This window comes from Scyliorhinus torazame, chromosome 19, assembly GCF_047496885.1.
Source record: "Scyliorhinus torazame isolate Kashiwa2021f chromosome 19, sScyTor2.1, whole genome shotgun sequence".
In the NCBI taxonomy this organism is placed as follows: Eukaryota; Metazoa; Chordata; class Chondrichthyes; order Carcharhiniformes; family Scyliorhinidae; genus Scyliorhinus; species Scyliorhinus torazame.
In genome coordinates, this window is record NC_092725.1 from 36261260 (window position 1) to 36280184 (window position 18925).

The 18925-nt window shown below is 48.1% G+C and overlaps 1 protein-coding gene across 1 annotated transcript in view; it reads left to right on the forward strand.

Moving 5' to 3' along the window:
* LOC140396084 (aldo-keto reductase family 1 member C1-like) overlaps nt 1-17802 on the forward strand; it is a 78077-nt gene extending 60275 nt beyond the window's left edge. The window contains exons 6-7 of the mRNA XM_072484181.1: nt 8000-8082; nt 17624-17802. Of these exons, the coding sequence (XP_072340282.1) occupies nt 8000-8082; nt 17624-17666 (126 nt within the window). The 3' untranslated portion in view covers nt 17667-17802. The remainder of the gene's footprint in view (nt 1-7999; nt 8083-17623) is intronic.
* The last annotated feature ends 1123 nt before the right edge of the window (nt 17803-18925 follow it).

Below are 18925 nucleotides of genomic sequence, written 5' to 3' on the forward strand. Positions count from 1 at the left end.
CCTTACGAATAATAACCCAGTCAATGTTCCTTTTTGCCGTTATTGCCTTGAAGAGCCACGAGATCAGTTGTTTTTAAGACTGGGAAGTCTACAGTGATGTTAGAAGCTCTGCCATTTTATATTAATGACCTAGACCTGGCAATAAACAGGCAAAATTACAAAGTTTGCCCATGATATGAAACTTGGAAATGTAATGAACAGTCAGAGAGATAGTAACGGATTACAGGAGTGAAGAAGAGAGCAGACACATGGTAGATGAAATTTAACAGATGGAAGATTGATCCTAACAAAATGAATCACTTCAATCCAGAGAGGCTATATAAACTTGGTAAAATTTTAAACAAGTGCAGGAATAGTAGGTTTATTTACATAAATGCTTGTAGGTGGCAGGACCAAACTAAGGAAATTATGTTGAAAGAAAATGGCATCTTTGGCTTTATTAATAGTCAAAATATAGACCGTAATGTTAGATGTTTATAAATCACTGGTTAGGTCTCAGCTAGAGTAATGTTCAATTCTGGACACCACTTTCCAGGAAAGATATAAAGGCTTTCCAAGTACAGAACAAATTCATTAGAATGGGGGATGCGGGACTTCAATGGGAACTGGAGAGGTTCCCCAGCTCCTCCAACATCACAAACCGGCCTCCCAGAAACAAGTCCTTTAATACTCTAACTATCCTCACCTCCTATCTCCAAAAATTCCCATCTCACCATCCTGGCTGGAATCTATGATCTCCTCAAATCAGCATTTCCCTTGAACCTGCCGACAACCTAAAGTGCTGGTGCAACTGCCTCCAGATCTTCAGCGTCACCACTACCACCAGACTCCCTGAATATTTCCCCTGGGCCATGGGGAGTGGCGTTGTTGCCAATGCCCTTAATCCCAACCCCCTGCATTGATTCTCCTCCAATCTAACCCACTGGGAGCCCCCTCCCCCCTCTAAGCCAGCCCCTCACGTTCTCAGCATTCGCCACCCAGTGATAATACAATAAATTTAGGTGACCCAACCCCCATGACTGTCCTCTCAGCAATAGCAGCTTCTTAATCCTAGCCACCTTCCTGTTTATCCGCCATCATCATAAATTCGGGCCCTACCCACTGAGCCTGACCTGTCCCTATCCATTATTAGCATCAAACCACATCCCTCCCTCCCAGAACCTATACTCCCTCACGAAGAAACCTCACCCAGTATCGATCCCCTCCCCCCCCCCCCCCCCCCCCCTCCCCCATTTCCCGCCTCCTGGGCCCATTGGAACCAGGCTCCACTGCAGTCCCTCCCCCACAATATACCCTTTCACCAGCTGACTTAAGTTAGCTAGTGTGGGGGGTCCCTGCTCAGGCCTTTCCTCCCTCCCACCCAGTCCCAGGAAAAACAATCAAACATAGCTTTTCATACAAAAACATCGCTACAAAGAACAGCAACACAAAAAAACTTTTAACCTCTAAAACAGCATGAAGTACAGCTATTATTCAAAGTTACAAAGAACAGCAGCAAAAAACTTTAACCTCTTTTTGTGAGGGCCACGAAGAATCCAGCACAAGTTTCAAGGATACAAAGAAATAACATTTATTTACAATAACATATATATACACAACAGCAGCAACCTCGCTTGCTGCTTATTCCTTCCTGTAGTTCCAAACTGGCCAGCTTTATTTATACAGGAAGTCTGCTAATGATTTCTCCGCCCGCCTCATTGGCGAAGCTCATACTCCCACAGGATTGTGGGATTGTCATTGGTCCCCAGCCAATGGTAAGCAGGCAGGTTATAACATTTGGGGCAGCATGGTAGCATTGTGGATAGCACAATTGCTTCACAGCTCCAGGGTCCCAGGTTCGATTCTGGCTTGGGTCACTGTCTGTGCGGAGTCTGCACGTTCTCCCCGTGTGTGCGTGGGTTTTCACCGGGTGCTCCGGTTTCCTCCCACAGTCCAAAGATGTGCAGGTTAGGTGGATTGGCCATGATAAATTGCCCTTAGTGTCCAAAATTGCCCTTAGTGTTGGGTGGGGTTACTGGGTTATGGGGATAGGGTGGAGGTGTTGACCTTGGATGGGGTGCTCTTTCCAAGAGCCGGTGCAGACTCGATGGGCCGAATGGCTTCCTTCTGCACTGTAAATTCTATCTATGAAATCCCTGCCCCTGCAAAGTCCAAGGAATCCACCGAAGACCCTGGCGAAGGAGGGCGTCGGACTCGTTTTGCCGCAGGCCGGACACCATTTGCACGAGGCGCTGGATCGGGCGGCGTGTAACGAGACGTAGACCGGCGCTTCCGTGATGAACGGCGTAACGGTTGTACATCCACGGCCCGTGGGCCCGAGGAGTCCCCCTCTGATGCGTCCTGTGTCTCCATCTCGGAGTCGGAGTCTACTGCCTCTGTCATCTCGGCGTCTCTATCTCCACGCGGTTCTGTAACGACCTGCGTAGGCTTTGAATGAGGCACCAGAGGAAGATTGTGAGGACTACTTTCCATTGTCTCTGGTCTCTGCGGCTGTTGAAATGAGCTCCGGGGGCGGGGAATCTTTGGAAGGGATAGCCTTCTGGACCGAACGTGGTCTACATGTTTGCGCTGGAGACGACCCTGGGCTTGCACCTGGTAAGATATAGGGTCCGTTTGGCGAAAGATTACGCCAGGGACCCACTGGGTACCACCAGCAAAATTGCGAATGAACACTGGGTCACCGGGCGCAAACTGCCGAATCGGCCGATGCTGAGGAAAACCCCTGTCCCTGCCGTTCCTGTGTGCAGAGTACATTTGCGCCGATGTCCGGGAAAACCATACCAAGGCGGGTGCGAAGTCTCCGGCCCTTTGGAGTTCTGCAGTCACCGCATGGGGGTCCTATATGAAAACAACAAGCGAGCCAGTCTCGTGTCCATTGACCCGGAAGACTGCTTCTTTAGGCCTCGTTTGATGTCTGCACTGCGCGCTCTGCCAACCCATTTGAAGCCTGGTGGTAAGGGGCAGTGCGGATATGCCGTATGCTGTTCATCTTCATGAACCTCGCAAACTCCTAACTGGTGAATGGAGTGTCGTTATCCGTGACCAGCACCTCGGGGAGGCCATGTGGACTAATCCTGTTTGATCATTTGTACATTTATGATCTAGTAACCAGCCAACTAGGTGACATTTTGTTGTAAAATTTATATTTTGATATAAATTGTTGAGCAGGGCGTTGTCCCCTGCATCTTATGCACCTCTACCCATTTTGACTGGGCGTCAATTAATAAAAGGAACATGGATCCTTGAAAAGGGCCGGCGAAATCCACATGCAAGCACGCCCAAGGCCGCCCTGGCCATTCCCAGTGATGTAGGGGCGCGGCCGGCAGAAGCTTCTGATGCTCCTGGCAAATGGAGCAGCTTTGGGCCACCTTCTCAATGTCGGCGTCGAGGCCTGGCCACCAAACATAACTCCGGGCCAACATTTTCATTTTGGTCACACCTGGATGCCCATTGTGCAAGTCTCTTAGTATCAGCTCCTGTCCTTTTTCTGGGACAATCACACGCGTCCCCCACAAGACGCCGTCTTCCACGCTGAATTCTGCCAGCTTGGAGGAAAATGCCCGCAACTCTCCTGGGAGCTGTCTATGCTGCCCACCATACAGGACTGTGTCGAACCTTTGACAGGACTGGCTCCGTCTGGGTCCACTCACGGATTTGTGATGCCGTGACAGGCAAGGTGTCCATAAAATTTAGGGTTGCAAATTTGGGGGTCGACATGGGGCCTGTCAATAAAGGCAATCGGCTCAGTGCGTCGGCATTCGCTATCTGCGTTCCTGGTTTGTGCTCCAGAGAATACTCGTATGCAGCGAGCAACAAAGCCCAGCGCTGGATCGTGCAGAAGCAATGGGTGGTATTGGCTTATCCTCTCTGAAAAGTCCCAGCAGAGGCTTATGATCAGTCACGATAGTGAAGTGGCGGCCATACACGTACTGGTGGAAACGTTTCACCGCGAAGACCACTGCCAGGTCCTCCTTCTTGATCTGCGCGTACTTTGTTTCCGCTGCAGTCAATGTGCGGGAGGCAAAAGCTGTCGGCCGCTCGGCCCCGTTCCCCATCTTGTGGGACCGGACGGCCCCAATACCATACGGGGATGCATCACATGTGACGAGCAAAGGCTTCATAGTGGGTTAGTAACCCAGACGACGACAATTGTTGTTTTACCCGCCGGAAAACGGTTTCTTGCGGCTGACACCAAACCCAGGTGTGATTTTTATTTAGCAGAAGATGCAACGGGGCCAGCGTAGTTGCCAGATTGGGGAGGAACTTCCCGTAATAGATTACGAGGCCGAGAAAAGAATTAAGATGTGAAGTGTCAGTCGGGGCGGGGGCCTGTTGAATCGCGTGCACCTTCTCTGCGACGGGGTGCAGACCCTCGCGGTCCACCCGATAACCCAGGTAGACTACTTCCTTCGCCTGAAAGACGCACTTTGTGCGACATAAACGGACTCCAGCCTCCGAAAAGCGTCTAAGGACAGCCTCCATATTTTCCAAATGTTCCTGCTCTGACGTCCCTGTGATCAAAACGCCATCCAAGTAGACAGTGACACGCGGTAAACCTCTCAAAATGCCCTCCATAACGCGTTGAAAAATAGCGCAGGCAGAGGATACTCCAAAGAGCAAACGTGTATATTCATATAGGCCCCGGTGTGTATTATTCGTTACATATGGTCGGGACGCAGGGTCCAGCTCCAACTGTAGGTAGGCGTGACTCATATCTAATTTTGTGAACGAGAGTCCGCCTGCAAGTTTCGCGTAGAGATCCTCTATGCGAGGCATTGAATATTGGTCGAGTCGGGAAGCCGTATTCACTACGTTTATAGTCGCCACACAAGTGAACTGTGGCATCTGGCTTCATAACAGGTACAATTGATGCTGCCCAGTCAGCGAAGCGGAAGGGCCTGCTAATACCCAAAGTTTCCAAACGAGTGAGCTCCCCTTCTACCTTCTCGAGCAAGGCGTAAGGCACCGGGCGAGCCCAGAAATAGCGCGGCGTGGCTCCTGGTTCGACTTGGATACAGGCTACGGCTCCTTTTATTTTTCCCAAACCAGGCTGGGATACATCTGGGCATCGTCCTAGCACCTCAGTCAACCCTCCAGAAACTTTTGGAGGATGTGCTGCCACTGCAAACGCAAATGGCGCAACCAGTCCCGACCCAACAGGCTGGGCCCATGGCCGCGCACCACGATAAGTAGGAAACGCCCCTCCTGGCGTCCATAAACAACAGGGGTCATCGTAGTTCCTGCAATGTCCAATGGTTTCCCCGTGTAGGTGGCCAACCTGGCCTGTGTGTCGGTTAATGTAAGGGTCTGTATACCCTGCTTGATGCGGTCGAATGTCCTCTGGGCGATCACGGACACCGCTGCCCCGGTGTCCAGCGGGTGACCATTGACCCATACTGTCACCTTAATGGGGGCCACACGGGGAGCTGCCACACAATGCAGCTGCAGGCAGTTGTCCTCCGTCTCCGCGTCCTAGGGGGTAGTCGCCGCAGGTTCATCCACATGGAAGGTACGGCCCCTGGGCTGGTCCCAGTTTCGGTCGGAATGCCGGAGCCTCTGGTGCCACCAGGATTGGCGTCCGCGACAGGGTCGCCGCCTACAATTCTTACACGGACATGGCTCCTCATCCATTGGTTCTGGAGAAGGCTCCCTTCGCGGAGGAATGACCGACGTCCACTGGCGTCGTTCCGGATGTTGTCTCGCCCTTGGTACCGCAGGAGTGCGGGGGGACGTTTACGGACGGAAAGGGTTGCGCCACAAGGCATGCACTTCCATTCCCTGTATCTCCTGCACTCCTCGTTCTGCGCTCTCTCGGGACAATACTATTTGAATGGCCTGTTGAAACGTCAATGTTGGCTGAGCTAACAATTTTCTCTGGGTGGCCGCATTGTTAGTACCGCAAACCAAACGGTCACGTAACATTTCTGACAAGGTCTCACCATAGTCACAGTACTCCGCAATCCTGCGTAGCCTGGATAGAAAGTCGGCAAGGGATTCTCCTTGGGTCCTCTTAGCGGTGTAAACCGGTAATGTTGGACTATCGTGGACGGGGTTGGGTTAAAATGCTGCCCCACTAAATTCACAAGTTCATCAAACGTTTTGGTGTCCGGCGCAACTGGGTACGTAAGGCTCCTAATCATCCCAAACTTATGCGGGCCGCAGGCGGTGAGCAATATGACCACATGGCGCTCGTTTTCGGTGATATTGTTTGCCTGGAAATAGTAACGCATCCATTGTGCATACTGGTTCCAGCTTTCCAGCGCAGCATCAAAGACATCCAAACGTCCGTACAGAGGCATGGTGCAATAGAAAACAACTTCCAACCTGTATCCAACAAAAATACAGGGAGATGGCTTCAGCACTGTAGACAGCTATTCACTTTAACCCTCGTCGCCAGTTTTGTGAGGGCCACGAAGAATCCAGCACGAGTTTCAAGGATACAAAGAAAGAACATTTATTTACAATAATATAAGCAACCTCACTTGCTGCTTACTCCTTCCTGCTGGTTCCAAATTGGCCAGCTTTACTTATACAGGGAGTCTGCTGATACTCCCACTGGATTGTGGAAGCTCATACTCCCACAGGATTGTGGGATTGTCATTAGTCCCCAGCCAATGGTAAGCAGGCAGGTTCTAACACCTCTATAACAGCATGAAGTACGAATATTATTCAAAGCTACAAAGAACAGCAACAAACAACAAAAAAGAACTTTTAACCTCTAACAGCATGAAGTAAGACCATTATCAAAGTAACAAAGAACAGCAACAAAAAACTTTGACCTCTATAACAGCATGAAGAAAGTACATTATTCTAAGTTACATATATACATTCTCCCGCTCTTTACTTCCGCCCCAAGCCTTCTGCCTTCATAAATGCCTCCGCCGCCTCCACCATCTCAAAATAAAAGTGTCAGTAGTTGTAGGTCACCCTTGGCTTTGCTGGATACACAACTCCAAACCGCACTCCACTGTCGTACAATGCCGCCTTCACTCGACTGAAAGCCCCTCGCTGCTTTGCCAGTTCCACCGTCAAGTCCTGATAAATGCGAACCTTGGCACCAACCCACTGTACCTACTCATAAATAAAGTTAATTAAACAGATTACTTGTTTACCTGTGTAGAAACTTTTGGTAGAGATGCTTTCAAGAGCAGATCCAATTCACTTCTGTCTGGTCAGACTGCTGTTCAACTTTAAATCTTATAACAGACTGCAAAACTACAGACAGACCTGGCTCTTTCCATTAATTACATCATCTGATTCCATTAAGATCCACAACCAGCATAGCCAGGACTAAATACAATCACCCATAAATTATCTACGCTCCAGGGAATGATCCAAAATATAAGCAATGTCCCATTAGCCCTTCATCTGTTATCAAGTAAGTGGTTGGAATGAATGATTACCTCACTCTTACAAAACCTTATTTATAGCTTTAGCAGACACACTGCCTATGTGTATTTTAAACCAGGGTTTTTAATGACATGAAATATATAACAATTTCTACATTCATCATGCATAGGCACAATGGAGCCAATGACCACCATATCATAGAATTGAATCTTAGAATCCCTACAGTGCAGAAGGAGGCCATTCAGCCCACTTCCCTGCCCTTTTCCTACAGCCCCTTAATCTAACCTACACATCCCTGGACACTAAGGAGCAATTTACCATGGCCAATCCACCTAACCTGTACATCTTTGGACTGTGGGAGGAAACCGGAGCATCTGGAGGAAACCATGGGGAGAAAGTTTAAACTCCACACAGACAGTCACCCGAGGCTGGAATTGAACCAGGATCCCTGGCACTGAGAGGCAGCCATGCTAACCACTGTGCCGCCAGTATGTGCTGTGTCATTCCAGTTTCCCAACAAGGGGAAGTTATATGTTGCTGTGTCACTGAAGTACAGCTTGAGTTGATCCTATGTCCAAGTATTGCTGTGAAATAAATGCTGTAGTTTCCAAATTAGGACCTGACAGAATCTATTTTTCTACAATTGCAGATCTTTGACTTCCAGCTAACTGATGAAGAGATGAAAGCGATTGATGGGATAAACAGAAACTGCCGATACATAACGATGAAACAGTAAGTAATACACAACTGAGTCAATTCCTGTGGGATGTCCCTTACCATTGGAAGGAATATAGTTTAGTTGGTCCCTGATAGTGTTCACAACATTGGGAGCTTGCAAAGGATGACAGTTTTTCCATATCTTCTCCCTGTTGGACATCCTGAAGTTGCTAAGTTGTTCTGAAGTGTGGATTTCAGTGTTACTGTCTCTATTCACTTTGGCAATGTGAAAGTATTCGTCGTACTGTCCATTTCCTCTGCTGGAGTCTCAGAAACCTTTCCCCCAATACTTGGAACACTCGGAGGTTAAGCACATACAGTGTGGCAAGAAACGTTCTGCAAAGTTTGGATTTGTTTATTGTCACGTGTACCGAGGTACAGTGAAAAGTATTTTTTTGTTAGAAGCTCAAACAGATCATTTAGTACACGAAAATACAATGAAAAGAAAATACATAATAGGTCAACATAAGGTTCACAAGAGACACCGACATCGGGCGAAGCATACAGGAGTGTAGTATTAATCAGGTCCGTCCATAAGAGGGTTGTTTAGGAGTCTGGTAACAGCACGGAAGAAGCTGTTTTTGAATATGTTCATGCGTTTTTTCAGACTTTTGTATCTCCTGCCCAACGGAAGAAGTTGGAAGAGTGAGTAAGCCGGGTGGAGGGGTATTTGATTATGCTGCCTGCTTTCCCCAGGCAGCCGGAGGTGTAGATAGAGTCAATGGATGGGAGGCAGGTTCGTGTGATGGACTGGGCTGTGTTCACTACTCTCTGAAGTTTCTTGCGGTCTTGGACCAAGCAGTTGCCATACCAGGCTGTGATGCAGCCAGATAGGGTGCTTTCTGTGTTGCATCTGTAAAAGTTGGTAAGAGTCAGTGTGGACATGCTGAATTTCCTTAGTTGCCTGAGGAAGTATAAGCACTGTTGTGCTTTCGTGGTGGTAGCGTTGATGTGGGTGGACCTGGTCAGATTTTTGGTGATGTACACCCCGAGGAATTTGAAGCTGTTAACCATCTTCACCTCGGCCCCGTTGATGCTGACAGGGGTGTGTACAGTACTTTGCTTCCTGAAGTCAATAACCAGCTCTTTAGTTTTGCTGGCATTGAGGGACAGATTGTTGTCATTGCACCACTCCACTAGGTTCAGTGGTGTTCCGCAGGGATCAGTGCTGGGACCTTTGCTGTTTGTAGTATATATAAATGATTTGGAGGATAATGTAACTGGTCTGATTAGTAAGTTTGCAGACAACACAAAGGTTGGTGGAATTGCGGATAGCGATGAGGACTGTCAGAGGATACAGCAGGATTTAGATTGTTTGGAGACTTGGGCGGAGAGATGGCAGATGGAGTTTATTCCGGACAAATGTGAGGTAATGCATTTTGGAAGGTCTAATGCAGGTACAAAGAACAAAGAAATGTACAGCACAGGAACAGGCCCTTCGGCCCTCCAAGCCCATGCTCCCCGGCTAAACTACAATCTTCTACACTTCCTGGGTCCATATCCCTCTATTCCCATCCTATTCATGTATTTGTCAAGATGCCCCTTAAATGTCACTATCGTCCCTGCTTCCACCACCTCCTCCGGAAGCGGGTTCCAGGCACCCACTACCCTCTGCGTAAAAAACGTGCCTCGTACATCTACTCTAAACCTTGCCCCTCTCACCTTAAACCTATGCCCCCTAGTAATTGACCCCTCTACCCCGGGGAAAAGCCTCTGACTATCCACTCTGTTTCTGCCCCTCATAATTTTGTAGACCTTTATCAGGTCGCCCCTCAACCTCCTTCGTTCCAGTGAGAACAAACCGAGTTTATTCAACCGCTCCTCATAGCTAATGCCCTCCATACCAGGCAACATTCTGGTAAATCTCTTCTGAACCCTCTCGAAAGCCTCCACATCCTTCTGGTAGTGTGGCAACCAGAATTGAACACTACACTCCAAGTTTGGCCGAACTAAGCTTCTATACAGCTGCAACATGACTTGCCAATTCTTATACTCAATGCCCCAGCCAATGAGGGCAAGCATGCTGTATGCCTTCTTGACTATCTTCTCCACCTGTGTTACCCCTTTCAGTGACCTACGGACCTGTACTCCTAGATCTCTCTGACTTTCAATACTCTTGAGGGTTCTACCATTCACTGTATATTCCCTACCTGCATTAGACCTTCCAAAATGCATTACCTCACATTTGTCCGGATTAAACTCCATCTGCCATCTCTCTACCCAAGTCTCCAAACAATCTAAATCCTGCTGTATCCTCTGACAGTCCTCATCGCTATCCGCAATTCCACCAACCTTTGTGTCGTCTGCAAACTTACTAATCAGACCAGTTGCATTTTCCTCCAAATCATTTATATACACTACAAACGGCAAAGGTCCCAGCACTGATCCCTGTGGAACACCACTGGTCACAGCCCTCCAATTAGAAAAGCATCCTTCCATTGCTACTCTCTGCCTTCTATGACCTAGCCAGTTCTGTATCCACCTTGCCAGCTCACCCCTGATCCCGTGTGACTTCACCTTTTGTACTAGTCTACCATGCGGGACCTTGTCAAAGGCCTTACTGAAGTCCCTATAGACAACATCCACTGCCCTACCTGCATCAATCATCTTAGTGACCTCCTCGAAAAACTCTATCAAGTTAGTGAGACACGACCTCCCCTTCACAAAACCATGCTGCCTCTCACTAATACGTCCATTTGCTTCCAAATGGGAGTTGATCCTGTCTCGAACAATTCTCTCCAGTAATTTCCCTACCACTGAAGTAACGCTCACCGGCCTGTAGTTCCCTGGATTATCCTTGCTACCCTTCTTAAACAGAGGAACAACATTGGCTATTCTCCAGTCCTCCGGGACATCCCCTGAAGACAGTGAGGGTCCAAAGATTTCTGTCAAGGCCTCAGCAATTTCCTCTCCAGCCTCCTTCAGTATTCTGGGGTAAATCCCATCAGGCCCTGGGGACTTATCTACCTTAATATTTTTTAAGACACCCAACACCTCGTCTTTTTGGATCTCAATGTGACCCACACTTGGAGTATAGTGTTCAATTCTGGTCGCCACACTACCAGAAGGATGTGGAGGCTTTAGAGAGGGTGCAGAAGAGATTTACTAGAATGTTGTCTGGTATGGAGGGCATTAGATATGAGGAGCGGTTGAATAAACTCGGTTTGTTCTCACTGGAACAACGGAGGTTGAGGGGCGACCTGATAGAGGTCTACACACCCTTCTCCAGACTCTACCAATTTCTTCTCTTTGGTGAATACTGATGCAAAGTATTCATTTAGTACCTCACCCATTTCCTCTGGCTCCACACATAGATTCCCTTGCCTATCCTTCAGTGGGCCAACCCTTTTCCTGGCTACCCTCTTGCTTTTTATCTACGTGTAAAAAGCCTTGGGATTTTCCTTCACCCTATTTGCCAATGACTTTTCGTGACCCCTTCTAGCCCTCCTGACTCCTTGCTTAAGTTCCTTCCTACTTTCCTTATATTCCACGCAGGCTTCGTCTGTTCCCAGTCTTTTAGCCCTGACAAATGCCTCCTTTTTCTTTTTGACGAGGCCTACAATATCTCTCGTTATCCAAGGTTCCCGAAAATTGCCATATTTATCCTTCTTCCTCACAGGAACATGCCGGTCCTGAATTCCTTTCAACTGGCACTTGGAAGCCTCCCACATGTCAGATGTTGATTTGCCTTCAAACATCCGCCCCCAATCTATGTTCTTCAGTTCCTGCCTAATATTGTTATAATTAGCCTACCCCCAATTTAGCACATTCATCCTAGGACGACTCTTATCCTTGTCCACCAGCACTTTAAAACTTACTGAATTGTGGTCACTGTTACCGAAATGCTCCCCTACTGAAACATCTACCACCCGGCCGGGCTCATTCCCCAATACCAGGTCCAGTGCCGGTAGGGAATATACAGTGAATGGTAGAACACTCAAGAGTATTGAAAGTCAGAGAGATCTATGAGTACAGGTCCACAGGTCACTGCAAGGGGCAACACAGGTGGAGAAGGTAGTCAAGAAGGCATATGGCATGCTTGGCTTCATTGGCCGGGGCATTGAGTATAAGAATTGGCAAGTCACCTTCCAGCTGTATAGAATGTTAGTTAGGCCACACTTGGAGTATAGTGTTCAATTCTGGTCGCCACACTACCAGAAGGATGTGGAGGCTTTAGAGAGGGTGCAGAAGAGATTTACTAGAATGTTGTCTGGTATGGAGGGCATTAGATATGAGGAGCGGTTGAATAAACTCGGTTTGTTCTCACTGGAACAACGGAGGTTGAGGGGCGACCTGATAGAGGTCTACAAAATTATGAGGGGCATAGACCGAATGGATAGTCAGAGGCTTTTCCCCGGGGTAGAGGGGTCAATTACTAGGGGGCATAGGTTTAAGGTGAGAGGGGCAAGGTTTAGAGTAGATGTACAAGGCAAGTTTTTTACACAGAGGGTAGTGGGTGCCTGGAACTCGCTACCGGAGGAGGTGGTGGAAGCAGGGACGATAGTGACATTTAAGGGTCATCTTGACAAATACATGAATAGGATGGGAATAGAGGGATACGGACACAGGAAGTGTAGAAGATTGTAGTTCCAGGATAGTTGCCTGTTATTCTTTCCAAGGGCCGGTGCAGACTCAATGGGCTGAATGGCCTCCTTCACTGGAAGTTATATGATTCTATGATTCTTTTTTGTGCTAATTTCAGAAAACAGTTATTGTGATCTATCCCTTATTGCGCTCCACATAGACGCACAATCCCATCATCCCAAATTTGTCAAACTTAATTTGTTCACAATGCCCAACAAATGGACTACCATGACCCTAAATTTCAAATTCCTTCAGTGTCTTCCTTTGATATGTGAAGATGAGATGACTGAGAAGATTTGCTAGAATTGTCCCCAATCAAGAGGGGCCTGGATAGAGTAGATAGAACAACAACAAAGAACAAAGAAATGTACAGCACAGGAACAGGTGCTTCGGCCCTCCAAGCCCGTGCCGACCATGCTGCCCGACTAAACTACAATCTTCTACACTTCCTGGGTCCGTATCCTTCTATTCCCATCCCATTCATATATTTGTCAAGATGCCCCTTAAATGTCCCTATCGTCCCTGCTTCCACCACCTCCTCCGGTAGCGAGTTCCAGGCACCCACTACCCTCTGCGTAAAAAACTTGCCTCGTACATCTACTCTAAACCTTGCCCCTCTCACCTTAAACCTATGCCCCCTAGTAATTGACCCCTCTACCCTGGGGAAAAGCCTCTGACTATCCACTCTGTCTATGCCCCTCATAATTTTGTATACCTCTATCAGGTCTCCCCTCAACCTCCTTCGTTCCAGTGAGAACAAACCGAGTTTATTCAATCGCTCCTCATAGCTAATGCCCTCCATACCAGGCAACATTCTGGTAAATCTCTTCTGCACCCTCTCTAAAGCCTCCACATCCTTCTGGTAGTGTGGCGACCAGAATTGAACACTATACTCCAAGTGTGGCCTAACTAAGGTTCTATACAGCTGCAACATGACTTGCCAATTCTTATACTCAATGCCCCGGCCAATGAAGGCAAGCATGCCGTATGCCTTCTTGACTACCTTCTCCACCTGTGTTGCCCCTTTCAATGACCTGTGGACCTGTACTCCTAGATCTCTTTGACTTTCAATACTCTTGAGGGTTCTACCATTCACTGTATATTCCCTACCTGCATTAGACCTTCCAAAATGCATTACCTCACATTTGTCCGGATTAAACTCCATCTGCCATCTCTCCGCCCAAGTCTCCAGACAATCTAAATCCTGCTGTATCCTCCGACAGTCCTCATCGCTATCCGCAATTCCACCAACCTTTGTGTCGTCTGCAAACTTACTAATCAGACCAGTTACATTTTCCTCCAAATCATTTATATATACTACAAAGAGCAAAGGTCCCAGCACTGATCCCTGTGGAACACCACTGGTCACAGCCCTCCAATTAGAAAAGCATCCCTCCATTGCTACTCTCTGCCTTCTATGTCCTAGCGAGTTCTGTATCCATCGGGATAAACTGTTCCTATTGGCAGACGGATTGAGGATCAGACGACAGTGGTTCATGGTGAATGGTGGTTAAGATAGTTTTTTTTTAATGCAGTGAGTGTTCAGTCAATGGGATTGTTGCTCTCGTTGGTGGTCTCTAAATATGGCGGTCAATATGGTCGCCTTCCTTAATTCTAATTACGTTTGCCTTGGAGTCGCCAGGTATCTTTCGATACCGCCACAAGGTTCAAACCCGAATACTGATCAAAGAGTCGGTACACCAGTTAGTTAGTTCAAAGTCAATACTATTTATTTACATACACAGCAATATCTACTCATGCACGAAATACTACAGACTAAACTATCACTACTGCTAAAGCCTATACTTGGCTTTGGGCGCCCACTCAGTCAGAGGAATAATGGCCGTTGTTCGGTTCTGAGGCTGCTGGGGTCGAAGTGGTAGAGGGGAACAGCTAAGGTCTTCCATCTGGTAGCGAGCGTTGACCTTGGACTCACTTCTGGTGTAGCTGGTGGAAGGGTCTCTCTGCTGTGAGAGCTGATTCCAAGAGAGCGATTCTCTCTTGGGGCCTTCTTATACCCGAAGGGGCTTCGTGTGCTTTTGGGCGGGCCTTGAACTTGGCCCCAATCAATTGGGCCATTTCTTGATCATTCGCATTGATCCTGACCAATAAAGGGGTGGGTGCCCTGATGGCTGGGCCTGCTTTGTTTTCTGCTTTCGGTTTGGGGAACTGGCGCCGCGAGATCTGGGGCCAGATCGGTTACTTAAGTATCTTCCTTTGTTCCTGGAGATGGGCCATCCATATGCTAATGGGCCTACAGTTTCAATCTTGTCTGGGAGCTGTTTCTCCAATATGCAGACAGGCTCTGTGCCTGCTTGCTTTCTTAACATTGTCCATTTTTCCCTGCAATCTTTGCAAATGTCCATTTTGTATTCTGGAAGTGGCCATCCCAGATGGCTACAGGATGCACCGCCTGAGAGTGCCTGATTCAATCAAGGCTCTCAAAATTAAATTAGAATGCAGTGGATGTTCAGTCAATGGGATGCACCGTCTGAGAGTGTGATGGAGCCAGATTCAATCAAGGCTCTCAAAATGAAATTAGATGGTATCTGTAGAGAAGCAGGACTAGGTGAGTTGCTCTTGCAAATAACATGACCTCCTTCTATGCTGTAACCATTCTATAATACTGCAGTGAAAAACTCACCTCCTGACTCCCTAAAGTCTGTCACAAGAAGGCACAAGTGCGATGGAATACTCTCCACTTGCATGGGTGAGTGCAGCTCAAGAGCTAAAGAGCTCAGCACCAACCAGGATGTAGCAGCCCACTTGACTGGCACTCCATACACCACCTTCAACATCCACTCTCTCCATCACTGACGCACAAAAGCAGCAGTGTGCACCATCTACAATATGCACTGCAGCAACTTACCAAGGTTCTTTCAACAGCACCTTCCAGACCCATGACCTCTACCACCTAGAAGGACAAGGTCAGCAGATACCTGGGAACATCACCACCTGGAGGTTCAGCTCCAAACCACACAATGTACTGACTTGGAAATATGTCACCGTTTCTTCACTGTTGCTGGGTCAATATTCTGGAATTGTCTCCCTAACAGCACTGTGGATGTACTTACACTTCGGGAACTGCAGCGGTTCAAGAAGGCAGCTCACCACCGCCTCCTCAAGGGCAATTAAGGATCAATGTCCTAGGCAGTGACACCAACATGCATTGAAAACTTTTCGATATTCCTTCTGATTCCATATCAATAAATGGATTTTGCATTTTTTGTGAGCAAGAGTTCATTTTTACAGTCTCACATGCAGCATCTTATCTGAGGGTAGTATGAATCAGAGGGTGTAACTCTGAATTCCACGTGCTAAATGTACTGAATAAACTAACCGTCCACATATTATTCAATACACTTCTGAAAAACTGCCTGATAATCTTTATTAGTGTCACAAGTCGGCTTACATGAACACTGCAATGAATTTACTGTCTAAATAATGACTCTGATTTTGGTGGGCATAGGGAGAGTGCTGCAGGTTTGGGGCATGTAAAGCCATATGGGAGGCCGGGGTGGCCTTCCTGCCAAAACTGACACTTTGCCAGTGGTGGGAAAAGGGCAGGTGGTCCCCCCCCCCCATCCGGGGGTCCCTGTGGACCTTGGAGGGTCCCCTTGCACTCTGCCTGCCCACAAACCCACCCTAGTGGCAAGAGCAATCTGAAGATTCCCTCCTCACCCTAATACCTAAGCTCTTCCACCCTATCCCACTTTATGGGACCTGTAATAACCTGCGTGGGACACATGGGGCGGGTTTGATTGTTTTCCTCATGTGGTTCGAGGAATATGAATTCCCCCTCTAACTACGGAGCTGATAAACGATGTTGAATAAAAGGTCAGCCAGATAGGAACCGACTGACAGAGAGAGCGGACCAGATGAGGTGCAACGTTTTCATTTGTTCACTCTTCTGACTTCCTTCGCCTTTATTAAAGGACCTTCCTGATTGGCCCTCTGAGCCCAAGCTCACTTGCCTTCCTTGCATGGCCTTCTCTACCCAACCAGTTGCAGTTCCAGTAGTGGCCACTGCTCCCAGTGGTGCTGCTGGACAGAAAGATTGCTAGGCAATTGGATGATCAGCAGCTCTTGGGGGCAGGGGGTGGGAGGTAGTGGTGGGGGGACCTTGGGGAGGAAGCCCGAACTGCAGGCAATTATTTGCCTGAGGAAATAGCTGCCATGACTGTCTGAGACTGGGTTGCTCCTGACTTTCTAGTGGATAGGACAACTACAGCGCCATAAAATCCAATAAAAAGCCATTTTAATTTACAAATCCTAAGTAAATGAACAGAATCACAGTCTGAGCAAATCTCACCTTCTTTCATTTAGTTCTCATCCACAGAGGTAAAGTGCATCAGGGGTAAACCATAGCTTTTCTGGCGAGAAGAACCGATCAGCGTCGACCTTTAAATCTCCTCGTCTATGCTTCTCTGCCACCTTTTATAGACGAGCTCTGGTCATCATGAATTTCTTTCAGTGCAGGAAACCAAGGTTGACCACTGACCTCGCCACTCTTCTGTGGAATTCAGCCAATTGAGTCAATAATCAAATCAGACCGCAGCATCTTCAAATCCATCCCGTGCTGAGCTGCAATAGACAGGCCATTTTAGCAGAAAGGAACCATAAGACCATTGGAAGTTGGAGCAGAAGTAGGCCACTCGACTCATAGAGTCTGCTCCACCACTCAGTGAGATTATGAATGGTCTGATTTCCACTTTCCCGCCTTATCCCCAAACCCTTGATTACCTACTGATTAAAAATCGGTCTATCTCACCAATTACTGAGATTTTGAATGTATCAAGCATTTTGGATGGAAGTGTTGCCTGAATCTAATCTCATCCAATCTGAAGCTGCTGTAAAGTGGGTGTAGGTGTGAGGATGGAACCAATTCAGCTTTGACTTAAACCTCTCCACCTAAAGGGAAATTTCAATCATTTTAAGTTTCTTTACGTTCATGTTTTTTGTTCCATCTTAGGTTTGCTGACCATCCCAAGTATCCATTCCATGATGAATATTGATGAGATCGGCAAGTGGGGGAATAGTGTCTCAAAGAGGATGCAACTTTCCAAATGGGACATGTCAGGATCAAAACTTAGTCTCAACGGAGCAGATATGTTACTTGGATAAATAAAGTCTGAGCATTATTCAACATTTCATGTTGTTTGATGACCGAATATTTTGCCATGCTTCTCTCTTTCTCCTTTTCCACTTTCCTCCCTCTTCTAAATATTCTCTGTTCTTTTTCTGCTCTCCCACCCTGACTGTGTAGGTGGCCTTGTGGTGCAGTGGGTAGAGTTCAGGGGCTGGAGTCTCCATTTTGGAGACAAAGTCCCCATGCCGGCGTGCAAACGGTGGTCTTTTATGCCAGGAAGACTGGCGCAAAACGGCCACTGATTCCCCATTTTACTGAGGTCTAGCAGGGAGGTGGCACAGCTCTAGCTGCCGATAAGACCCTGGGCATTTCCGGTTCCATGACCTCACATGCGCACGGCGGCGGCCTGCAGCGGCTGCGCTGTGCTTCATGGCAGACTCAGCACGCAGACCCGGACCGCAAAAGTAGTGCCCCCTTCGGCTGCACGCGCGCCCCGTACCGCCCGCCCACAGTGCCCCCAGCCCCGAATTAAGCCCCCTCTGCCCGCGGATCGGCCCTCCCCTGACTGTGGCAGTGCCGGACTGAGTGCGCAGCCGACACGCGAGGTTCCCGGACAGTGTGAGCACATGTAACCAACGCCGTCAGGAACTCAGCTGGTCGGGGACGGAGCATCGCGGGGCAGGCCTCAGGCAATGGCCTGAGGCTGTGGATAATCGATGTGGCGTACACCTTTTCAAGGGTGGAGAATATAAAAAACGGCGCCGCTCTCGATATTTGCATCAAAACAGATTCTCTGCCCCATCGCCGAACACGATTTCAGCATCGGGGAGTGGGGAATCGAGCTCCCCTGCCTCTGAACCAAGAAACTCTGGGTCCGAGTCCCACCCAGGCCACAGTCAAACAGGTTGAGTATCAACGGCAAATGCTCCCAAACATGCCAATGGCTGATGGTAAGACCAGGATAGACTCCTGTTCAGCCATATTTGATGTGGAGTAGAGCCCCTCAGTTATAAGCCGATGGTGACAAAACTAGCAACCTTTTCCAGAACGACTCCGGTTATGGAATCAAATGAAAGTCTGCCTTATGCACAACTAAGTGTGGGAAGAGAAACAACGACAACCCTGACCGTGTTCGATCTTATTGTGGTGCATTCATATGGACCTCAGAAGACCCCCTTGGCACCT